The sequence below is a fragment of the Dromiciops gliroides genome, chromosome 4 (genome assembly GCF_019393635.1).
Source record: "Dromiciops gliroides isolate mDroGli1 chromosome 4, mDroGli1.pri, whole genome shotgun sequence".
NCBI classification, from domain to species: Eukaryota; Metazoa; Chordata; class Mammalia; order Microbiotheria; family Microbiotheriidae; genus Dromiciops; species Dromiciops gliroides.
The window spans coordinates 475,629,744-475,655,676 of NC_057864.1; the positions used below are offsets into that span (position 1 = coordinate 475,629,744).

The 25,933-nt window shown below is 45.6% G+C and overlaps 1 protein-coding gene across 2 annotated transcripts in view; it reads right to left on the reverse strand.

Annotated features, from left to right (window-relative positions):
- LAT2 (linker for activation of T cells family member 2) overlaps nt 1–25,933 on the reverse strand; it is a 49,902-nt gene that overhangs the window by 21,501 nt on the left and 2,468 nt on the right. For both annotated transcript variants that reach the window (XM_044000088.1, XM_044000087.1), the window contains exons 2-3: nt 6,930–7,036; nt 5,735–5,771 (exon numbers count right to left, since the gene is read on the reverse strand). In XM_044000088.1, the coding sequence (XP_043856023.1) occupies nt 5,735–5,771; nt 6,930–7,017 (125 nt within the window). In that variant the 5' untranslated portion in view covers nt 7,018–7,036. The remainder of the gene's footprint in view (nt 1–5,734; nt 5,772–6,929; nt 7,037–25,933) is intronic.

A 25,933-nucleotide genomic window follows, 5' to 3' on the forward strand; every position in this document is an offset into this window, starting at 1 on the left:
GGAAGGATGGTAAGGATGGATGGACAGAAGGATAGAGAGCAGAGACAGCAGAGGCAAGAAGGGGGGTTAATGGGGGGAACAGGAAGAAGGAATAGGTAGAGAGGAAGGAGAGGCAAGAGGGATGGACGGTTGACAATGGACAGGAAAGAAAGGAGAGGCAGAGAATTGATGAGAGGAGGTCAGAGATGAGAGACACAGCAGAGACAGAGGGGTGATGGATGGAAAAGAGGGGAATGGATGGATAGGAAGGAGAGGGAAAAAGAAGGGGGGATGGATGGGGGGATGGACAGGAAGGACAGAGAGGGAAGCCAAAAGGAGGGATGGATAGGGGGAAAAGGAACAGGGAGGAGGGATAGGTGAAAGGACAGAAGGGAGGGAAGATAGAGAAGAAAACATGTGTTTCCCTTCTGTTTTTGTATGGGGGGCGGGGTGGAGGGCACCCAGAAGAGACTCAGCAAATGCTTTGTGACTGACCGCATCTCATGTAACAACTTTTCAGTTCCCCCTCCCAGTCCCAGTCAGGATTCTCCAAACATTCATTTCCTAGTACTCTTTCTATCCTAAGGACAGCTGTTTCTGAGTTCTCCAGTCTTATGACTGCTCTCAATTTGCATTCATAACCCAAGGTCTTTCTAAATTCCCTTGTCTTCCTTTTACTTGGCAGTCTTACTGGCACTGAGTCTTCCCCTGAACTCATCCCAGTGTCTAAACGCTTCCAGGTTTTTGGAACCACACCCAATGCACCCATGGAAATCTTTGAACAGGTGGCTAGCTCCTTTTGCTCATTTAAAAAAACAAAAAACCAAAAAAACTTCAGAGGATATTTACAATAATGGAACTAATGGGTCAGAATTAGGCTTTTGTCACTTTGCCTGTTTAACTCCAGAAAGCTTTCCAAAAAGATTATCGAAATGCGCAATTTTTCCAGCAGTGAATAGCATATACCTACATCTCTATGACCTATTCAGCATTTCTTTATAGATACTCTCTGACTTCAAGTTGTCACTGAGTCGGACTTCTTTACCACTACCACCCCAATTAGTCCTTCCGAATGAGTGATGTTTATCTGGACCTTTTTTGGTGATAAGTGGACTGAGGTTTCTTCATGTCAGGGGCAGCCTAGAGAGTTCATTGGCTGTTATCACAATCTTACCTCAGGTACCCCAGGCTTAAGATGCAACAAACGGTAGCAGAACTGACAATCTAGACAAGCAGGCGAGGTCTAGAGTGAGTCATTCCTTGGGTCCAAACCATTCGACTGTCTTTGGTGTTCCAGATTCCAAATATCCCTTTACCAAGTGCCTCCCATCCATCTTTGAAGACAGAGGAAGAGCAGCAGGACCAGGGGCTGCTACAAGGTCTGACTCATATCTGACAGAAATCATTCTTAACCATTGAGATTCTCCCTTTTTTCAGTGGTCCAGAATATTAGTATTAGGGATAACCTCCCTCCAATCCCCTCCCCTCCTCTCTTTCTCTCTCCTCCACTCTTCTCTCTTCTCCTCTCTTCTCTTCTCTTCTCCCCTTCCCACCTATCCTTTTCTTTTTTTCTTTTCTTTTTCTTTCTTTCTTTCTTTTGATGGGGCAATGAGGATTAAGTGACTTGTCCAGGGTCACACAGCTAGTAAGTGTCAAGTGTCTGAGGCCAAATTTGAACTCAGGTCCTCCTGAATCCAGGGCCAGTGCTCTATCCACTGTGTCACCTAGCTGCCCCTCACCTCTCCTCTTCTTTCCCCATCTCTCTTCTCTCCCTCCTACTTTCTCTCCCCATCCCCCTTTCCCCTTTCTCCTTTTAGCTTTATCTATATCACCCATATCTATATCATATATACCCATAGCCACACGTCTAGAGAGGCCATGTTGTCTAGTGGTTAGAGAGCCAGTCTTCGCTCCAGGAAGTCCTGGGTTCAAGTCCAACCTTAAACACATACTGGCTGTGTGTCCCTGAGCAAATCACTTCACCTCTCAATGCTCTAGACAGCTAAGACCATAAATTGCAGAAAAGGGGCCAACCTGCATTGCTAGTAGGAGTTTCCTCACATAGGACTTCCCTATACCAAGCCCAGCTCCATTCGGTCCTCTCTTTTCTCATTCCTCTGCCCGCTTCTTCCTCTTTGCTCCTCTATCCTCCCTAGCTCCCTCTCCCCCTCTTTCCTCTGCCTCTGCTCTTTCTTCACCTCTCTCCTAGTCTGTTCTCCACTCCCTCCCCTCACAGGGGTTCTCAGAACCAGGCCAGTGAAGCCTCTACAAATGGGGGCTGGGGTGGGTGCGGGGCTCCCTTTATCTTGACATCTAATTGTGGTTTTTCAGTTGCAGAAGGAAGTGAGAGAGGGCGAGGGTGGCGGATGTGCACGGACACTGGGGCCGATGCTGCTCCCATACACACGTGCTCCTACCGACCAGACTCACACACATGAGGAGGCTCACTAGCTGGACAGCGGACCCCGTGGGTTTTGGTCTTTCCCTTCTTGCCGTGTCATAGACCCAGGGGATCCCAGATCTGACCCGGAAGGGACTTGAGGTCACCTAGTACAGTTCTCAGCCTGGGGGCTGTGAACATTTTTTTTTAATTGCTGGCTGTGTTTCACTAAAGTATATTTGCTGCCCAAGGGAGTCCACGGCACAAAAGGTGTTAAGAGCCCCCTCCCCCCATCCAGTCCAGTCCAGCCCTCCCATTTTTCAGATGAGAAAAGTAAGGCCCAGAGAGGTTTAATGACTGCTTAAGGTCACACAGGCAGTAAGTGTCAGAAGCGGAATTCAAACTCAGGTCCTCTGACTCCCAGTTCAGTGTTCCCAAATTGATTTCTCTCTAGTTTCCCAGCCTGTGTTCGGATTTCAATTTAGTCTTTTACTGTTAGACTGTGTTTATACACACAGCTGGCTTTTGGTTTGGGGGTGGTTTTTGTTTTTTCTGTGGCGGGAAGGGGAGGGTGGGGGTGGGGGGAATTTCAGGTCATTATATAGTGCATATGTACAGTAGAGAGTCAATTGGCCAGAACCAGAGGAGCAAGGAGATGTAATTAGCGGGATTTTCTTCTACACTGGCCAGAGGCAAAAGTCAAGCAAAAGAAGCCCACCTGGGGGATTTTGTTAAAAAGAAATGGGGGAGGGGCAGCTAGGTGGCACAGTGGATAGAGCACTGGCCCTGGAGTCAGGAGTACCTGAGTTCAAATCCGGCCTCAGACACTTAACACTTACTAGCTGTGTGACCCTGGGCAAGTCACTTAACCCCAATTGCCTCACCAAAAAAAAAAAAAAAAAAAAGAAAAGAAAAAGAAAAAAAGAAATGGGAGAGGGGAGGACATTTAGGTATGTTGTGGTTAAAGCACGGGCCCTGAAGTTGGAGGACCTGAGTTCAAATTCAGCCTCAGATACTCACTAGCTGTGTGACTCAGGGCAAGTCACTTAATCTCAATTGCCTCCCCCCTCCAAAAAAAATGGGAGGGAGGGGAGAGATTGAAATGTCCTGGGGTCAGTACACAGCCAGCCTTGTCTGCCCCCATAGCCCTGGCCACTGAACATAAAGGTTGGTCTTGAATGTCATAGCTCAGGGGATCTGGGCTGTCCAATGAGACAGTGGGTCAGGTCAGGGCAAGAAGGCAGATTGGGGAACTGAGAATTCAAATCTGAGCCTGTTGGGGTGCCTTTGCAAGATGGTGGGGGACAGAACCCCAAGGAGAGGTATCTAGAGCCCAGGAGAACAGCATAAGCATGAAAGTGTTACCAAGAAATCTGCTTGAATGTGTGAGTTGAGGGGTTGGGGGAGAAATCCAGGGAAGCAAAAGAGGAGATTATGAACCCATGGGCAGGTGCAGGAAGCCCCGAGGGTGACTTCAGTGACACCAGTATCGTGATAGATACAGTGAAAAGAACACTGATTAGAGTAACAGGAGCTGGGTTCAAATCCCAGCTCTGACACTTAACTATGTGACTTTGGGTGTCATGTAATCTCACTAGGCCTCAGTTTCCCTATTTGTAAAATAGGAGGGGGTTGGACTACATAGTTTCTGAGATCCCTTCTAGTTCTATGACTGCATGTCTTCCAGGCTTTTCCACATTTATAACTCTTATCTATATCCCTTATGAATTTAATTCAATAAACATTTGTTGAGTGCCTATAAGACCAATCTCAGGTATCTATCGTCTGTATGACCTTAGGCAAGTCACCCCCCCCCTTGGTCTCAGTTTCCTCTTTTGTAAAATGAGGAGGTTGGACTAACTGCCCTCTGAAGTTCCTTCTGTCTCCAGATCTAGGATTCTAAAATGCAGTCAGACCAGGGCAGAGTATTCTCTGGAGCACAGAAACACCAAAGAAAGATGCTTGGAATCTGCATTCCGAGCCCACCTCTCCCACACAGTGCTGGCAGTGATAACAAGGGAGAAGTCTTGGCCAGGCACAAGTTGTATTGTGTATCTCTAACTGAGATTCTGTGACCCATCCTTCTTCATAGAGAACCTCCCTGGAGCAGGGAGCAGTGACGGGTGGAACTCAAGATCAGCTGGCATTGAGATAGAGAGTTCTGGCTGGACGGTCACAGGATTGAAAATTGGCAACATCAGAAAGGGTCCTAAAACCCCATCCTTCCTTTAATGGTGGCCAGCTAGGTCAGAGGTCATGAACGTACAGCCAGACTTGGACTTTTGACTTGAAGAGGGTCTCTGGATGTACTGTGGTGATGTGATTATGATGGCTAGAATTTATAGGGTGATGTAACTTCTGCAGAGCAACATCTCATTTGATATGAGGGAGTCAGCATCTTCTGTGTCTTAATTTCTAAAAAGCTTAATAAATCCTCATTCACTTGCCTTCATTCTTCCCTTTCTTCTTTTCTTTCCTTCCTCCCTCCCTCTCTATCTCCATTTTCTCTTCTTTTTTCTTTCCCTTTCCCTTTCATTCTCTCCCTCTTTCTTTCTTTCCTCCCTCCCTCTTCCCCCTCTCTCTTTCTCTCTCTCCTTTATTTCCTCCCTCCTTCTTCCCAGCTTCTCTTTCTCTCTCTCTTTCTTTCCTGTTCAAGGATGAAGTTTGACTATTAGATTGCTGGACAGTAAAAAGTTTCCTTTTCATTTGTAAGGCAGTGAAGAGGACTGCCCCCAAAACAGTAAGCAAATGGTAGGCCAGCTTTGACCTACCCAGTTGGCTCGAATCAGGAAGACCTGAATTCAAATCCAGCCTCAGACACTTCCTGCCTATGTGACCCCATTTGTGACCTCACTTCATCCCATTTGCCTCAGTTTCGTCATCTGTAAAATAAGGTGGAGGAGGAAATGACAAATTCCAGCATTTTTGACACGAAAACCCCAAATGGAGTCAAGAAGAGGTGGACATGACTGAAATGCCTGAACAACAACATAACAGGGAATAATAATAACACCTACTTCACAAAGTTGTTGTGAGGATCATATACATATATATGTATAGGTATGTATAGATGTGTATAGGTATGTATATATGTATAGAGAGAGCTGTGCATATTATTTCTATGGAAATAATATTTATGTATTACTTATATCGCAAACCATAAAGCACTATTGAATGTTAGCTATTAAGGGACTCGCCCATAGTCACCCAGGCTGTAAGTGGCAGAACAAGGAACCCATACACCAAAAATGCACAGTCGCTCATGCATGCAGAAGCCCACAGGGAAAGAGTGCATCAGCTGAGGCTAGTGCCATTCCATGAGCCCAGCAGGAGCTTAGAGTAGGGTTAGTGAGTGGGAAGCGGACTTATAGATACCTCTGCTCATAAAAGATCTGCTTGGACCTTCTCGTACCTGGAAGAACAAATTCCACATTAGGAGATGAGGACACACCTTGGAGGTCTGTTGGCAGAGGGAGGCCTGGCCCAGGGGAGCTATTCCCAAAGAGCAGGCCCACCTCAGCCCTAAGGTTCCAGGGCCAGGCTCTAGGGGAGGACACTGGGCAGAGGGGCATCCAGATGGGACACATGACCCCAAAGTACTTATCCTAAGGGCTCTGAGTGGAAGGAATTTGGAGCCAAGGGACTTGGGTTCGAAACCTGAGTTTGCTGCATACTGCAGGCCCCTTGGTATCTCTGGGCCTCTGGCTCCTACTTTGCTAAATGAAGGGGTTGGACTCGGTGGTCTCTAAGGTCCCTCCCACTTTCCATTTGATAGAAAGGATGAGAACCTTTGTCAATATCGCTGAGTCCTACCCAGCATGGTGCCTGCCATACAGTAAGCACTTAATAATTGCTCGATTGACTAACTCACTGACTCCCCCCATCATTTTACAGGAGAGAGAGCTGAGGCTCAGGGTAGATAGTGAGGGTTACAAGACTGAGAGTTGGCAGGGACCTCAGTGGTTATCCAGTCCAGCTTATCCCCAAAAGGAATCCCCCCAATAACATACCACATGGTAGTTCAGCCTCTGCTTGAAGAAAATCATAGCCTTTGAACCCAAAAGGAACTTAGAGGCAGCTAGCAGGTGCAGTGGATGGAGCACTAGGCCTGAAATCAGAAGGACCTGAGTTCGAATCCATCCACAGCTGGATTGGCCACTAACTGCATGGCCCTGGGCAAGTCATTTAACCTGTTTGCCTCAGTTTCCTCATCTGTAAAATGGGGATAATGACAGCACCTACCTCCCAGGGTTGTCATGAAGATCAAATGAAATTTTATATATATATATATATATATATATATATATATGTATATATATATATGTATATATATATATATGATAACCATCATAATTGTTATTATTCCTGGGCCAAAGGACTTCTAGCTCTTACTCTCATCCTTGCTGCAGAAGTCCAGTTTTCTACTGGGGAGGACTAGACAGGAAAGGAGAGACTCATTCATCCCCTTTGAGGACAGGGTCAGCAGAGCAGTTTTTGTCCAGGGCCAAAGGGAAGGGATGTAGAATTAGGACACGAGTATGGGGGATTCTGGGGGACTTGGACGCCTTACCTAAGCGGGGGCACCACACGCACATGCCCGCCACAGCCCCGAGCAGCAGAAGGGTAGCTCCGGCCCCGAGCAGCTCTGCATGCTCCATGTCTCTGGGAGTCTTCTGCCTGCAATACACATCCAGAAGGCTCAGTGACCTGGGGAGGGGAAGGAGACCCCCTGCTCCCTTCCTAGAACAGGGAGGGCCTTCAAGGCTCCCAATTCCTCTAGAAAGTCTTCTCTTACTGTGATGCCAAAAGTGGTCCTCTGATTCTCCAGGCTGGTCCCCCCTGCCTCTAACAGCTTCCATCACATTTAGGGAGTCTGTACCCCATAGTCTAGCACAGGTTAATCATTCTGTAAGGAATGCATTCTGACTGTGTGACCCTGGGCAAATCACTGAACTTCATACTGTCCCAGACAACTCCAAGGTTCTCTAGATGCAGAGCAGCCCATAGGCTTGGGGGCCACAAATTGAGAACTGAAAGGGTCAACTCCCTGATTTTACAGTTGAGGAAACTGAGTCCTGAAGAGATGAAGTGTCTTAGGCTCTTAGGCTCATACAGCAAAGACTGGAAGGGCCTTCAGAGGCCTTCTATTCAACCCCCCCACCCCAATCTACAGATGAAGAAACAAAGGCCCAGGTCAAGTAAGCCTTCGATTTGAAACAAGATAGTGACCTGCATTAGAAGGAGTTTCTTTGCAGGTAGTTCCCTATCCCAAAGAAATCAGAAGTTTGGACCAAAAAAAAAGTTTTGATTTTTTTTCTTGTAATGGTTTCAGGGATGTGTCTCCCCAAAGAGCACCTGACAGGCCGGGACCTAAACTCTTCCTCTCCTGTTTCTCCCACAGCCCTGCCAAGCTTCTGGTCTCCAATCTCTTCTGTTTCTCTCTCTCTCTCTCTCTCTCTCTCTCTCTCTCTCTCTCTCTCTCTCTCTCTCTCTCTCTCTCTCTCTCTCTCTTTCCTCACTCCTTTACCCACCTATATTCACCCCTGTTGTAGTCACTGTCACCTCTCCACGGTGGACATGGACAATCTAACATTCCTAGCCACGCTCTTCTTCTTGAGTTACAGACCCCAACAATTAAACGGCAGCACAGTGTAAGAAGATGATTGTCTCTCTAAAGCCAAGCTTCTTAAACTGTGGGTTGCGACACACAGGGTTCAGATCCTGCCTTTGACCCTTACTAGCTGTATGAACCAGGCCACATCATTAACTTCTCTGCACCTCAGTTTATTCAATTATGAAATGGGGGTAATAATAGCACCTATTGTTGAGGATTGTTGTAACATAGCCATCTCTAACCAGATGTCCCATAGACACTGTAAACTTAACATGCCCCAAACTGGAGTCATTCTCTTTCCCCTCAAAACCCTCCTCCTTCCCAATTTCTCCATTATACTCAAGGGTACTACCTTCTTCTTAGTTCCTCAGGCTCCCAACCTACATGTCAGCCTGGATTTTTCACGATCTTTTCCCCCTCTCCAATATCCAATCCTTTGCCAAGGCCTGTTGATTTCACCTCTGCAGCATCTCTTGTCAATTTCATTTGTGCAGCATCTCTTGTAGGTTTCACCTCTGCAGCATCTCTTGTCAATTTCATTTGTACAGCATCTCTTGTAGGTTTCACCTCAGCAGCATCTCCCCAAAAACTGCCTTCTTCTCTCCTCTGACACTACCCCCACCCTGGTCCATGCCCTCATCACCTCACACCTAAATTATTGCATTAGCTGCTGGGGGGTTCTGCCTGTCTCAAATCTCCCCTGATTTCAATCTGTCCTCCACTCAGCTGCCAAATTAATCCTACCAGATCGCAGAACACATCACACCTATTCAATAAATTCCAGTGGCTTTCTATCACTTCCAAGATAAAAAATACAAAAATCACACCTTTCCAATCATCTTACTTTTGGGGGGGCGGGGCAATGGGGGTTAAGTGACTTGCCCAGGGTCATGCAGCTAGTAAGTGTCAAGTGTCTAAGGTCAAATTTGAACTCAGGTCCTCCTGAATCCAGGGGTGCTCTATCCACTGCGCCACCTAGCTGCCCCTCATCTTACATCTTATACCCCACTACATATTCTTTAATCCAGTGACACCAGCCTCCTGGTTTCTCCTTGAAAAAGACTCATCTCTCAACTCTACATTTTCTCTGGCTGTTCTCCATGCCTGGAAGTCTTTTTCTTCTCATCTCCACCTTCTGGCTTCCTTCAAGTCTCTACTAAGATATCACCTTCCACAAGAAGCTTTTCCTGATTCTCCTTCATGCTAGCATCTCCCCTCTGTTGATTATCTCCAATTTATTCTGTCTATAGCTAGTTAGTACAAAGCTGTTTGGCTGTTGTCTCCCCTATTAGATTGTGATCTCCCTGAGGGCAAGGACTGTCTTTTGCCTTTCTTTGTATGCTCAGCTCTTAGCTCAGTGCCTGACACACCTCTGTGCTTAGGAAATGTTTACTGACTGACTCTAAATGCCAACTATTATGATTACAGGACACCTCTTCCTGGTGTCCACCTTCTCTATACTCATATGTTACATCCCAAACCAGCTTTACCACTTTTTCTCCCCAAACTTGCCCCTCTTTGCCTTCTCTCTTTCTGTTCCTCTTTTCATATTAATCCCCTGCACCTGCAGCCTAGTCCAAAGCTTCTTACATTCATTGTTCCGAGCCCCATATGGGGTCATGTAACTGAATATGGGGGTCACAAAAAAAATTGACAATAGTAAAAGGTTACGTATACATATTTTATATACCTATATACCCGGAGTCATGTAAAAAATTTCCCTGGTGAAAAGGGGTCATGAGTGGAAAAACTTTAAGGCCTGGCCAAGCTGACCTTCTTGCTGTCCCATGGTTGGGGAAACAAGCCCTCATCACCTCCCCTCTGACAAACCCTCATTACCACCCCCTGGACAGAGGCCTTCTACATGAAAAGAAAAATGAAATAGTCTCTGCCTTACATTCTTTCAAAAGAAATAACTTAAGCAGCAGCTAGGTGGTGCAGTGGATAAAGCACTGGTCTTGGATTCAGGAGGACCTGAGTTCAAATCCAGCCTCCGACACTTGACACTTACTAGCTGTGTGACCCTGGGCAAGTCACTTAACCCTCACTGCCCCGCCCCCCCAAAAAAGAGCAAAAGAAACAACTTAAGTGAATATATAGGCATATTTTATATATATATATATATACACACATATATAATATGTCATATATAATATATATATTTTATATATAATACGTCATATACATAATATAATATATAGGCATATATAATATATAAGAGAGACACAGGTGGCGCAGTGGATAAAGCACTGGCCCTAGATTCAGGAGGACCTGAGTTCAAATCTGGTCTCAGCCACTTGATACTTACTATCTGTGTGACCCTGGGCAAGTCACTTACCCCCCATTGCCCCTCAAAAAAAACAAAAACAAAAACAAAAACAAAACAAAAGATCCAATCCCTTAATGCTGCAGCTTGCTGCCCACCCCCAGACAGAAAAAGGATGGGCTCCTGGCAGGTGCAGAATGAGGCAAATGTTTTTTGGATGTGGCCAAATGAGGGAATTTGTTTCGCTTGACTCTAGAGCATATTTGATATAGAGGTTTTCTTTTTTCAGGGGAGGGGAAGAAGTGGGAGGAAGAGAAAATCAATTTTTGTTCATTGAAAAAATAAAAACTCAGAAGTAACATTTCAAATTTTTAAAAATGTTTTTTAAAAAATTTAAGTCTGCCTTCTCAATATCCTTAACTTTAGGGAGGTAAAGGCTATCAGTCATTCACACTTTACCGTGAACTTCTTTAATCAGATCAACAGGACTAAGGGGATGAAAGTGAGGGGAGCGATCTGGGAATACTTGGGGGCAGCTAGATGGCACATTGGATAAGGCACTGGCCCTGGATTCAGGAGGACCTGAGTTCAAATCTGGCCTCAGATACTTGACACTTACTAGCTGTGTGACCCTGAGCAAGTCACTTAATTCTCATTGCCCTGCCAAAAAAAATTTTAAAAAGATCTGGGAATGCCCTAAGGGGAGGGTCAGGGAAGGCAGCATGAGGACCCTGGGTGGTTGAGGAATGGGAGAAAGAGGAGCAATAAGAGAAGTGGGAAGGAGTCAAAACAAATTACATTTCCAGTTCCTCTATCTTCCTCCCCACCAATCCACCCACCCACTTACCCCCACTATTTACATTCATGGAATGACTAGGATTTCAGAGCTGGAAAGGGCCACTTCCCTCATTTTACAGAGGTGGATTCTTAGCAAATTAAGGTGACTTGTTCCCACAAAGCTAGGCTACTTAGCAATGGAGTTAAGGTCTAGCTTTTACCGGAGCACCATAAAAATACAGTAGAAACTTCCTGATTCAGACCGTATCAAATTGACATCTGTGATCATTACAGCAGGCAGGACTGACATGCAAACCCTTTCATTAATTAATTAATTGATTAACAACTGCTAATTAACCAGATTAACAAGATCCCAGGGGGATTAATTACCCTACTTAAAATATATATGTGTATGTGTGTCTGCATATATATGTATTTGTGTGTATTTATAAATATATATATCAAATATAATATAACTATATATGGTATGTATAAAGTATGTATATTTTATAAGGTATGTGTGAATATATGTATAAACATATACGAATATATGTGTGTGTATATGTATATACAACACCTGCCAGTAAAAAAATCTTCAAGTTTCTTTAGCACCATTTACCTGCTCCATCTGCTAATTATAAATCATTCTAGGGGCAGCTAGGTGGTGCAGTGGATAGAGCACAGGCCCTGGAATCAGGAGAACCTGAGTTCAAATCCGGCCTCAGATACATAACACTTACTAGCTGCATGACCATGGGCAAGTCATTTGACCCCAATTACCTCACTAAAAAGCAACAACAACAACAAAAATAAATTAAATAAATGATTATTATCTATTCATTAGAGCAGGCCCAGGACTCTACCTGACTACCTTGTAGGTCTTATATAAAGGAAACAGCACTTCCTATTGAACCAATCTCTAATTCTAATTTTTCACTCCCCACTTTGTCTGATTCAATTAAATTGAATTGAATACATATCAGGCCCCTACTATGTGCTATGATCTGTGACGGACACCCACTGTGTGCAATGATCTGTGATAGGTATCAAGACTTCAAAAATTTTTTAAAAAGAGAGAATCCAATGGGGCAGCTAGGCGGCACAGTGGATAAAGCACCGACCCTGGATTCAGGAGGACCTGAGTTCAAATCTGACCTCAGACACTTGATACTTACTAGCTGTCACTTAACCCTCATTGCCCCACTTAAAAAATTTTTTTAAATTAAAATTAAAAAGAGAGAATCCTTGTCCTTAAGAAACTTCCATGATCACCCCTAGTGAGTTCTCCCCTCTTTCTCGTTTCCTTGCTGGGTCTCAGGATTTGTCTTCCTTCCCCCCCAACAACTAAATTTATGTTTAAAAACTGATCTCAGGATTCTTTTGAATCCAGCTTATTTTTGGTGAAGCCCAAAGAGTAGAAAAATACCAGTTATGTCCATGGACCTCATACAGATAAAAAATGTCCCATCTATCCCCTGACTCCAGTCCCATGACTCCAACTGACTACTGGATGTCACACAGATATTCCAAACTCAACATCTCCAAAACACAATATATAATATCATCTTTTCCCTGAACCCCCGCACCCCACCCCACCCCGCCTCCTCCTAACTTCTCTATTCTCTGTGTTCTCCTAATTGTTGGGCTCTCAACTTCCCCCACCAGCCAAGGCATGTTTATGTGTAATGATAATAACTAGCATTTAGATAACACTTTTTTTGGGGGGGGGGGCAGGGCAATGAAGGTTAAGTGACTTGCCTAGGGTCACACAGCTAGTAAGTGTCAAGTGTCTGAGGTCGGATTTGAACCCAGGTCCTCCTGAATCCAGGGCCGGTGCTTTATCCACTGTACCACCTAGCTGCCCCCTAGCTAACAGTTAAAGTTCACAAAGCCCTGTACAAATGCTATCTCATTTGGTCCTCATAATGACCCTATGATCATTATCTGCATTTTACAGATGAGGAAACTGAGGCAGGGACAGATTCAATGACTTGCCCAGGGTCACACAGCTAGCAAGTGTCTGAGGCAGGATTTGAACCCAGGTCTTCCTGATTCCAAATACAGCTCTCCAACCACCTAGCTGTCTGTCGTGTGTGTGTGTGTGTGTGTGTGTGTGTATGTGTGTGTATGTGGTATAATATACATATTCTCTCTCTAGTATATACATATATGTAAATATACATAAAACAATGTGTGATATATATTTATGTATGCACATAAACACATGTATAATATATACTACATATTCATACACATTCACAATGTTTGTATGATATAGACACATATACATAAGCACATCTGTGTGTGTGTGTGTGTGTGTGTGTGTATGCTGTACATCACAGCAGCATGGAAGATCTTTGAGGGTAGGAAACTGGCTCATTCTTTGTATCTCCAGCATCAAGCACAGTGTCTGGCATACAGTGGGTGATTAATAAATGCCTGTTGATTGACTGCATCTCCTTCAATCTGTAGCCAAATGAAAGCATTCTGGGGCAGCTAGATGGCGCAGAGGTTAAAGCACTGGCCCTGGATTCAGGAGTACCTGAGTTCAAATCCGGCCTCAGACACTTGACACTTACTAGCTGTGTGACCCTGGGCAAGTCACTTAACCCCAATTGCCTCACTTAAAAAAAAAAAAATGAAAGCATGCCGAGCTGTGAGCCAAGAGACTCAGGGCAGAGTCCTGTTGCAGCCAACAAATCACTGTGTGACCTCAAACAAGACTCACCCTATCTCTGGGCATCAGCTTCCCCTTTTCTAAAATGAAGGGATTGGATTTAGTGACCTCTAAGTCTTGTTTAGACAGTCTGTGTTCTATGATCTTGAACTGATCTGACGTTTCTTCTGCCCTAATCCTTTCCCTGTCCCCCATTCTCCATAAATCGATACAAAATGTCCTCATGCTTCTTCTGCAGTCTGTAGGTATCACAGTCTTGCTGCTGGTCTTTGGGGCTGCTAGGGGAAGGCAGTGGGAGCCAGTCAGCCCCAGACAAAATTGTGAAGTCTCTCTTTGGGACCTTCTCTTTCTGTGCCAGCCTCCTCCGCCCCTCTTATGCTTTCTGATAGCCAGGTACTCGTTGCCCCAGCAGGCCCTCTGGCTGCCCAGATCCCTCATTTGTAATATCCCCCAGGGCTGCTTTCATAGAACCCAGAGATAAAAGGCTCCAAGATGTCACCCTGTCCAGTGGTTCGTAACCAGGGACCCAAGGATCCCAAAGGCATCTGGGAGCAGATTTCAAGGGCTCTTTGACCTTGATGGCATGTTTTGTTTTTTAGAATTTCAAGAGTAATTTTCAATATTTCAATATAATTGGTTTCTTTTGTAATATGATTGATCTTCTTTCAATATATTTGGGTTTTGTAACACCATGTATTTTATTTTATCAATTTAAGCCCCTTATTCTGAGAAGGGGTCCATAGACTTCACCAAACTTCTGCCAAAGGGGCCCACCCAGGATACAAGAAAGAGCCCCGGGACTAGTCCAACATCCTTTTATGGAAGAGGGAAGTGACCCAGCACATTTACAGATGAGAAGGGGCAGAGCCAGGACTGGAACCCAGAACTACTTGCTCCATAACCTGCATTCTTTCTGGATCATTGCTGCCTCCCACGTGGATGGTCCAACATTTCAGAATGCTCTCCCGCCTCCAACCCCCAAACTCCTTTAAGATCAGGAAATCCTTCTGATTAAATAACCCTTCAGCCAGTAGGTGTTTCTGTATTTTGTCTCTTGTCTCTTGACCTCCTGCAGCGCCCCCCCCGCCCCCCCCCCCAAGCTTCAGGCACTCCAGGATGCAGAGAAAGCATCTACACATGTTTTTTATTAGTTGGTTGTTTGGCATTAACTGGGCCTCCAAATGAGCCCAAGAATTACCTTTCCAGGGCAGTCAAGGGGGTCTCCTTTCTTCTTCTCCAGAAACAATTGGAGTCGTCACAACCCAGAAACTCCCAGCTGACAATCTAGCCCGCTCTAAGTAATTTGGAAATGGAATACAACCTGGAATACAATCTTAAAATGGGCAGGCACAAATTGATGCATAAAATCTACTCAGGCAGGAAGCTAAGGAAGTGGTTGACACCTCCCTTTGGACAGCAGGAAGGCACTCACGGCATGGGTTGGGGTCAGGTGAGGCCGACACAAACCAGACCAAAATGATGACCCATGAAATTTGCTTAAAGCCCTTTCTCATCCATTATCTCAACAAACCACATACCTTCAAGGTATCCAGGGCAGGTCTTATTAATCTTTTCACAGAAGTTACTTACCCCAAACTGGATGCCAAGAGAGGGCAGACAGTTTATTACTGGTAACAATGGAGGACAAAGTTCATGAGCCCACCCAGCCCCTTCAAGTCTTGTAAAGTAAAGACCCCAAGTTGATTTGTATGGACCACAATTGGTATGATGGGGGCAAAAATGAGTTGAAAGGAATTTCTACTCTCTAATTGAAAGAGTGAATTCAAGTAGCGTGAGATAGAAAAAAAGAGTTTACAGGACATACAACACAAGACCACAGACCACTGGAGCCGTTTGCCATTTCCTTCTCCAGCTCGTTTTACAGATGAGGAAATTGAGGCAAACAGGGTTAAGTGACTTGCCCAGGGTCACACAGCTAATTAGTGCCTGAGATTTAAACTCAGGAAGATGAGTCTTCCTGACTCCAAGCCCAGCATTCACTCCACTGTCCCAACCCCCCACTACTATACATTTTGTTTTTTGGGGTTTTTTATTGTTGTTTTTTTTTAGTGAGGCAATTGGGGTTAAGTGCCTTGCCCAGGGTCACACAGCTAGTAAGTGTTAAGTGTCTGAGGCCAGATTTGAACTCAGGTTCTCCTGACTGCAGGGCCCGTGCTCTATCCACTGCGCCATCTAGCTGCCCCCAACTACTATACATTTTGAAAAGCTATTCCCTATGCTTGGAATTCACTTCCTCCTCACCCCATCTCTGATTCTAAGAATTCTTCCTTCAAAGCTCCATTTTGGTGCCAACTCTGAACAAACTGAGTTGGAATGGAATGGGAAGAAGAGAATAGGAATGGAAATTCAAGGGAAATAAGAAGATATTGTCAGACAACATTTAACTATCCTCCCTGAGTTCAGTTTTCTAGGACCAGACAAACCACATCTCAGGGCACAGGAAAAACCAAAACTGGCTAATATGATGACTGAACGAGGAACCACATGACTAGAGAAGGGCCAATGCCCCAGTTATTAAAAAGAGGAAGAGAACAGAAACTTCACACTAACAACCAGTGAACTTTTACATTGATTCCACGGGAAAACAATCCTCAGACATTTTTAAAGGGATGCTTTGTGAGCAGTTAGAAAGGGAAGTAGTGATCATCAGAAGTCAGTGTTGCTTCATCAAGTTCAGGGAATACATGACTAATCACACTTCCTTTTCTGAAAGGCTAACTAGATTGAAGATGGAGGGTTCCTGGCCTAGCAGATGGAACGCTAAGCTAGAAGGCAGGAAGGCACAGGCTCACATCCCACTTCTGACACCTAAAAGCCGGGTGACCCTGAGAAAGATACCTAATTTCTATGTGTCTTGGCAACTCTCTGAGATTATAATTTGAGTCAACAGAGCACGTTTCTGCAGCAGGAGTGCTTCAAACTGAAGAATCATATTCTTCACCAATTTGCACAACTAGACTGATATCACGGGAATTCTATTGATGCAGTTTAGATATTGAGGGTAATCAAGGGAACTCCCTGATCCATTGGACTAGGGAACTTGCCTGTACCCTGGCCCTTTCTGGTGGGCACCATGCTTTTTAGCAAAGTAAACTACAGACCATTTGAGCAGAAGGAGATATTAGATAAGGAATTCGGGAAACAGCTCATAAACCTAGTGTAGGAGGAAGATCTTGTAGTTGTGGGAACAGTTTCAACTCTCTGGGCATCATGCTGTCAGAGCAATTGATAAATCTGCGATTTCCCCTGACCGACGATTTCATTCTTCAAAAGAAGGAGTGACAGAAGAAAAAAGGAGTGGCAAAAGGAAACCCAGGGGGCAGCTAGATAGTGCAGTGGATAAAGCACAGATCCTGGATTCAGGAGGACCTGAGTTCAAATCCAGCCTCAGACACTTGACACTTACTAGCCGTGTGACCCTGGGCAAGTCACTTAACCCTCTTTGCCCCCTCAAAAAAAAGGAAACCCAACTTTGGAAATGACTCTAACAAGAAGGTTTGCTACTGAAGCATGGAAGGGAATAAGCATTTATTAAGCACCTGCTGTATGCCAGACACTGTTCTAAGTGCTTTACAAATATCTAATTTCATCCCCACAACGACCCTGTGAAGGAGGTGTTATTATGATCCCTACTTTAAAGTTGTGGAAATGGAGGCAAACAGGGGAAAAGTGTTACACAGCTAGGAAACATCTGAGAGTGGATTTGAACTCAAGTCTTCTTGACCCTGGGTTCAGTGCTCTATCCATTGAGCCACCTAGCTATTCAGTAGAAATGAGAGGAGCTAGGTGACAAGTAACCACTTCTACCACTGATACATGACTGGGGCGGGGAGCCAAGAATGGCCCTGCGCACCTCCCAGATTCAGACTGAGCAGATGTCCAAGGCTTCAGAGAAAGGAGAGCTGGGGACTCATATTGTGCAAATGAAGTCGACCCACAAAACAGAGCTGGGATTCAAATTCTGGCTGTCTGGCTCCAAATGAGGTGCATTTCCCACTACATCACTGGCTATGTGGCCTCAATGGATTGGACCCAGTGGTCCCTAAAGTCCCTTCAGTTCTAAATCTTATGATTCTGTGTTAGATAGACCAGGCCAAGGCTGAAGACGTACCAGCCAGAAGCAGGAAGACATGAGTTCAAATCTGGCTTCAGGCACTTAATAGTTGTGTGATCCTGGGCAAGTCACTTGACTTTTGACTGCCTTAGTTTCCTCAATTATAAAATAGGGATAATAGTACCTACCTCCTGGGGTTGTTTTGAGGACCAAATGAGATGATATTCATAAAGTGCTTAGCATACACAGTGTCTGGTGCATAGTAGGGGCGTTTAATAAATGCTTGTTTCTTCCTTTCATACTCTGAGGTGTTCATCTGGGTATTATGACTTGAAAAACTTGAGGGCAGCTCCAATCTACACTCCAGGTACCACCTTCTTCAAGTCTATCAAGCCCTTTTTAGTTCTAGATCTGTCAACCCAAAGGAATAGGCCCTAATAGGGGGAACACAGGCACTAGGGAGTGAGAGTTTTGTGGGAAAAGGAGCTTGCCTTTCTTACCTTTCTATTTGGATCTTCGGTGCTGGGCACACTGTGTGGCGCCTAGTAGGTACCTAATCAATGCTTTCCTGTTCCACTCCATTCAAATATACAGGTGACCTCCTACTCTGCTAATTGCCAAGGCTGGCTCTGATAAGTAAAAACCCTGTGCCCTACTTGCCCAGCCACCAGAAAACAGCTGAGTTCCTTGGGCCTCCCAAGACTTCCTGTCTTAGCCCCTTCTCCTGGCACCCTTGGAAGAATCGAGTGAGTCAGAAGGTGGCCCTGTAGAACAGGCATAACATCTGGGAGGGCTGAGTAACTCATGGAGGAACATTCAAGTCAGCCTGTGTAGTTTTTCCAAGTTAAATTTAGGCTAAAACAAAAGCAGTGTTTGTTATACTGCCAGCCCCTTTACTCATCTTTGAATCTTCCACAGAAGGAGCCTAATAAATGTTTGGCCAATGATGAATCACTTTTTCTAGAGATTTGAAGGCAAGGCAGAAGGGAGGGGGAAGGCTGTTGAGACTGTCATAACCTAAGATTGTACACCTGATGTGGGCCATCTCTTCTCATCCTAACCTTTTACAGAGGAAGAAACTGAGGCCTATGGGAAATTAAATGACTTTTTCAAGGTTACACAGGTAAGAAGCAAGTCAGAATTTGAACCCAGGTCCCCTGATCCCAAGTCAATTGATCAACATTATGCCTTGTTGCCTCTCCATGTCAAATCATCTAGTGTGTGCTTCCTCTCCTCTCCTCTCCTCTCTTCTCCTTTTCCCTCCCTTTCTCTCCTCTCCTCTTTTCTCTTCCCCTCTCTCTCTCCCCCTCCCGCATTCAATCAAGTCTTTCTATCCTTGTGGAAAGGACGATGACATGGATGATGGAGACACAATAGTATATAATTAGGTGTATTTGAAGCTGGGTGAATGACTGCATTCAAATTATGTTTATCCATGGTGCCTGCTTCCCCACAGCCTCTCCAGCGATTGCCATCTTTCCTTTTTTATAATATGTATCAATCTGACAGGTATAAAGTAGAACCTCAGAGTTGCTTTAAATTGTGTTTTTCTAATTATCAATGATTTTTTCCCTATCTATTTATTAGCTCCATCCCCTCTGCCTACAAACATGTTCAGATCTGCCCTGGCCTTAGAAAACTCCCCACTTGGGAGCAGCTAGGTGGTGCAATGGATAAAGCACTGGCCTTGGATTCAGGAGGACCTGAGTTCAAACCCAGCCTCAGACACTTGACACTTAACTAGCTGTGTGACCCTGGGCAAGTCACTTAACCCTCATTGCCCTGCAAAAAACAACAACAACAACAACAAAAGAAAACTCCCCAGTTGTTCTGCTATTTCCTCACGTTACCGTCTTGTTTGTCACTGCCCTCTCACTGCTGAACCAACAGAAAGTTTAGCCCACCTTAGCTGCCTGTGCTTCTGAACCCACCATTTGACCCTTGAAACCCTTGTAAATTGCTGAATTAAATTGCTAAGCCTTAATTTCTTTGTCTGCTAAATGGGAGTATAAATAAAACCTATTTCACAAGGTGGTTGTAAGGGTCAAAGGAGCCGCTCCACATAAAGCACTTTAAATGTTATAGAAATGGCTAGCTGCTATAATTAACATTATTATAATTGAGAATTCATTGTGATGAATGTTCATTAATAAAAATATGTTGCATTGAGAGCATGCCCAGGGAAGGCCGCCTGAACTTTCTCCTTCCTGGTGTCTGGCATAGCCTCTCCCTGGGGAAGCAGTGCCCAGACGTAAGGTGGCCTCTTTTTTTGGGAGAGCGAGAAGCCCGTGTGGCCAGTGAACACATGGAACTCTGAGGCCACGTGGGCGTTTACAGAAGCTGGTTCTCTCGGCTCTGCCCCTTCCAAATGTGGCTTGTAGGGCCCCTCAAAGTAGGCCTGTGGTTTGGAAGGCCTTTCTTATGATCTGCACGAGCACGAGCCTGCTGTGTTTGCTTCTTAGAATTTCATAAGCAGTGCCAACCTTCCTCCCTGGGGAACGTAACCGAGTCACCGCTGCTTGCTAGAGAAGCTATCCGGGCATAGACCTTGGTACATGACTCTACAAAGAACTAAGGCCTTTTCCTCCTGGCTGGGGTCTTTATTTTCCCTCCTCCGTAGAATCTGGCTCCCAACCTCATCGCTCAACCCAAAGAGCCCTCTCAAAAACAAACAAACAACAGCAACAACAACACAAGAGCTCTCTTCCTCTTTGCTGCTGGCTTGAACGGCTTTTTCTCCGTCCTCAGCCTCCCAGACAGATGTCTCTGCAGGGTTTTCAGCTGCCCAGCCTCCTGGACACTCTCTTCACTAGGTCTGCATGACACTGCTCTCTCCTGCTTCTCCTCTTAACTGTCTGCTGCTCCTTCTGGGTCCATTCTGCACATTCTCTACCCATATCACTCCTACCAGAAATGAATGTCTCCCAAGGCTCTGTCCTGGTCTCTCTTTGTTTTTTCTCCACGCTCTTTCACTTGGCGATCAATTATGATCTCTCTTGTAAATTAGAAATCAGAGATCTCACCAGAAGAACATTGTACACAGTATCATCAACATTGTGTGTTGACCTACTGTGATGGCCTATAGTCTTCTCACCAATGCAATGGTACAGAAGAGTTCCAGGGAACTCATGATGGAAGAGGATCTCCAAATCCAAGAAAAAAAAAAAAAAGAACTGTGGAGTATAGATGCTGAATGAACCATACTATTTCTTTTGTTTTTGGTGCTGTTGTTTTTCTATTTTGAGGTTTTTCCTCATTGCTCGGATTTTTCTCTTATAACATGACTAATGCAGAAATAGGATTAATGTTATTTTATATATATATATATATACATATATATATATATATAAAACCTATATCAGATTACCTGCTGTCTAGGGGAAGGGGGAGAGAGGGGAGGGAGGGGAAAAAATCTGAAATTGGAAAGCTTGTATAAACAAAAGTTGAGAACTATCTTTACATGTAATAGGAAAAAAATAAATAAAATGCTTTATTAAAAAAAAAAGAGGGGGAAGCTAGATGGCGCAGTGGATAGAGCACAGGCCCTGGATTCAGGAGGACCTGAGTTCAAATCTGACCTCAGACACTTAACACTTACTAGCTGTGTGACCCTGGGCAAGTCACTTAATCCCAATTGCCTCACTAAAAAAAAAAATCAGAGATCTCTCTTGTTCAGTTATCTCTCTTGCAAATTAGAAATCAGAGATCTCACTGGTTCAGTTATTATCTCTCTTGCAAATTAGAAATTAGAGATCTCTCTTGTTCAATTATTATCTCTCTCCAATGATCTGCATGTCCAGCCCTGGTCTCTCTGCTGAACTACAATTGTTTGGTTTGGGGATTGCTTGAACAGGATGTCATATGGGCCTTGCTAAGTCAAGATGTTCATAACAGAACACATTATTCCGGCCCCTCCCCCACCAAAGCCTTCCTCCTTCCAAAAACTTCCTATTTCTAGTATCTACCCATCCTCCCAGTCACCCACGCTGTCATCCTCGACTTCTCACTCTGACTTGCTCAAGGATCCAATCTGTTGCCAAATCTGTTATTTCTACACCCATAACAACTCTCTTCTACACCCCTTTCTCTTGACTCATACAACTACAACCCTATTTCAGGCCTTTATCACTTTTCACCTGGACTACTGCAATAAACTTTCTGTTGGCCATCCTAGCTCAAGTCTCTCCCCATCCAAATCCATCTTCCATTTGGCCACCATAATAATTTGGCAAAACATGGTGGTTTTCGTAAAACGTTGGTGTGACCACACCACCCCCAGCTCAGTGAGCCCCAGGGGCTCCTGCTACCTCCAGAATCAGTTTGGAATTTAAAGTCCTTCATCCCTTTGTCCCTTTCTAGTCTCCGTGTGCTCTGCTCTAAGATCTGGCTAAGCTGGTCTAATGGTTCCTCTAACACAACGCTCATCTCCCACCTCCATGCCTTTGCATTGGCTATGCTCCATGCCTAGAAGGCTCTGCCTGCATTTCCACCTCTTAAATCCCCCATCTTCCTTCAACACTCAGTTCCTGAAGAAGGTCTTTTCTGTCCCCCCACACAGCCTCCCATAAGAATGTAAGTTTCTTGAAGGCAGGACCTGGTGTTCTGGGCTTTTTTGCCTTTCTTTGCATCCCCAGGGCCTGGCACGGTGCCTGGCCCATAGTAAGACTTCCCCTGGACAAACTGAAAGTTGGCTTTGGGGCCTCGGCCCTCTCCTATCACTTCATTCTGTGCTCAGCACTCACTCATCTTTAGCTCCTCCGAGGCCTTGGATGACTGCTGAGAGATCTCTTTCAGGCACTTCAGTCCTTTGCACGACCTTTCTCCCTTTCCCTCTCCCCGAGTTACCCCATAATCATTCACATGGCCCAATAACCATTCATTTGGAGAGGCGTTGGCTGCCCAGCCTAGGCACTCATGCGGAGAGAGCCCTCAGCTGCAGTGTTTGGTGCATGCAGTAAGGAGGCCTCTGTTTGAAATACCCCATGGAGAGAATTGGGGGGTTTACAAATTCTCTAGAGAAGGGCTATGCAAAACAGAGGTGAAGAGGGGTGGGGGCGGTCTCTCTGCTTGGGGTTGTAGAGGAGGGGGCCAGGACTTAGATGGGGGGAGCGGGCTTTATCTGAATAGGGAGGAGGAGGAGGGAATCTGGAATCCCATAGCCCTGGAAGCCCTGGGCCTGCAGGATGCCCATCCCAGGGAGGGGAGGGGTAGGGAGAAGGCCTAGAGAAAAAAGCGGGCAAGGCGAGAAGGCGGGCCCGCCTGACAAGTTAGTTCCCCTGGGAAGCCAAAATAGCAGAAAGGGAAGTGGGCAGTTTTTGTATGAGCTAATTTAACAGAGAGGTCAAGAAAGCCCAGGGCTGGAGGCAGGGCAGGGCTCAGCCTCCAGGTTGGGGAGGGGCCAACACCTGCATCAGCCAGGCAGAATGCTTCAGCATCAGAGCCAGAAGGCCTCTAATCTAGTGCAAATGCTTCATTTTACAGAGAGGGAAACTGAGGACGGATCAAGATCATCCAGGTAGAAATAGTCAGGACCAGAACCCAGGTCTCTCACCCCCCAGTCCAATATTTTTTTTCTACTATATCTTGCAACCCCCCGAATTTGTTCCTTTTAAATGCCGACACCTTAAAATAAAGCAAGTCCTCCCTGACAGGTCCCATCAAAAGCTTTTGAAGTAGTAATTCTACCCCACTGGCCTTACAAATGGGTGGAGCAGCCTCCCCTCCCAAGGTCTCATGGACAGTCCCAGTGGTTCAAGGCTTCCTAGCCTGAGATGCATACACTTGCTTTTCTCCTCCCCATATTTTGATAACTTTATTTCTTTATTTCTTTTTTTTCTTTTTCTTTTTAGTGAGACAATTGGGGTTAAGTGACTTGCCCAGGGTCACACAGCTAGTAAGTGTTTAGTGTCTGAGGCCAGATTTGAACTCAGGTCCTCCTGACTCCAGGGCCGGTGCTCTATCCACTGTGCCACCTAGCTGCCCCACTTTATTTCAATCTAATGGGTTTCCTTTGTCATCCTGGGTATTTTATGTATTGAAACATGATTCTTAGAAGGGGCCTGTTGTCCCCAAAGTGAAGAACCCCTGTGCCCTCGTGGGTTTGACCCCTCACAAAGTCTGTGGGGTCTATGGCTGGGGTGATTCACTCAAGCCAGCAGACCCCCCTCAGTGCAGACATAGCCAGCCATGGAATAGCAGGTGCAGGGGCCTGGGAAGCCAAGGCTTCATACGCTTGGATCCTTGCTTTAAGGAAAATCACTTTAGAGGCTGGATGGAGGATGCGCTGGAGTGGGAGAGATGTGAGGTAGGAAGACCCCCGCCCCCACAGCTATTACAATGGTCCAGACATGAGGTGATGAGGGTCTGCACCAGAGGAGAAGAGGGGGTCTATTTGGGAGATGTTGCCAAGGCGAGATTGGCAGACCTCGGCCACAGCTTGGATATGGGGGGCGAGAGATAGTGAGGAGAACAGGACAAAGCCAGGCTTGTGAGCCTGGGGGACTGGGAGGAGGAGGTGAGAGGGTTTAGGGGGAAAGACAAATTCCATTTCGGACTTCATGAGTTTCTCATGAGCATCCAGTTCCAGATGTCGGAATGACACTTGGAGATGCAAGATTAGAGGTTAGCAGAGATCGGGGCAGGAAAGGTGGATTTGAAGACCCTGCCTTTGGGGGAATCTCACAAAGAGAGTGAGCCATGGCTTGGCCAAAAGTGGGGCCTCTTCCAAAGTCTTTAGAACCAGCCCCCTGTGGCCTTTCCAGTCTTCTTATTCTCTGACACCTGCTCTTGGATTCAGTGACCCCAGCCTCCCAGCTATGCCACAAACAAGACCCTCCAACTCTTGGCTCTGGGGATTTTTTCTGTCTGGCCCCCATTCTTCAACGCTCTCTCTCCTTCCCTCCTACGGACCTACCTCCCTGGCTTCCTCTAAGTCCCATCTAAAATCCCACCTTCTAGAGGAAGCCTTTCCCAAGGCCTCTTAATGCTTAAAAAAAGCGTCTTCTCTCTAGGAGTCATCTCCTATTTAATCCTGTGTGCTTTCTTTAACAGACAGCGCTCTTTTCTTCCATCCTGTATACAGCTGTGGATTTGTTGGCCCCTTCGGGGCAGGGCCTGTCTTTTGCCTCTTTTTGTATCCCCGTTTATTGAGTGATTGATCCCAAGCAAGCCTTATGGTACAATTCCACGGATACACGTCGTTTTCAATACTTTGGTGATGTGAGCGCCTGAGCACTAACTCCTCACAGAGAAGCAGATTGCACTCCCTTCCACAGCTGAGAGGCTGGTGCTCTGCAGGCCTCTCACCATCTATCCAGGCTGGACCTCAGCTGACCGAGCCTGACTTCCAAACCTTTGGGCTTTAGTGGGAACTGACAGGGCCTCGGTGCCATAGTGAGGAGTTGGAGGGAAGAAGGGAGGGAGGCATCAGAGGTAACCAGAAGTCCTGGGTTCGAAATCTAGCACCGTACCACTTACTATCAGTTGCTAGGTCACTTCCTGTCTTTGGGCCTCTGCTTCCTGCTCTGAAAAATGAAGGGGTTGGATAGATGGGCCTCTGAGGTCTCTTCCACCTCCAGTGTCTAACAGGTACCTTATTCACTAATGCTGTCTGTCAGCAGATTATAGATTCAGTCAACTCAGCAAACATTTATTAAGTACCTACTGTGTACTGGGCTCAAAGGCTTCAAAGAAAAGCCCCCTTCCCCCCAAAAATCCCCCAAACCACAGAGCTGGAAAGGACTTTAGAGGCCATCTGGTAGGGCAGCTAAGTGGCGCAGTGGAGAAAATGCTAGGCTTGCAGTTAGAAAGCTCTGAGTTCAAATTCAGCTTCAGACACTTAACTAGTTGTGTGACCCTTAGATAAGTCACTTCACCCTCAATGAGGAAAATTAGCTGGAGAAGGAAATGGCAGAGTGCTCCAGTACCTTTGCCCAGAGAACCCCAAAGGGGGTCATGGAGTGTTGGACATGAATAAACAATGGTCCAATCCCTTCATTTTGTAGGAAGGAAAACCGAGGTTGAAGGAGACTAATTGACTTACTCAAGGTTACATAGGTCATGAGAGAAGTCACATTTGAACTCACATCCTCTGTTTCCAAAGTCAGAACTCTTGCCCATGTCTGGGAAGAAACCTGTCCTCACTGACACAAGGGAGCTCAGCTTGA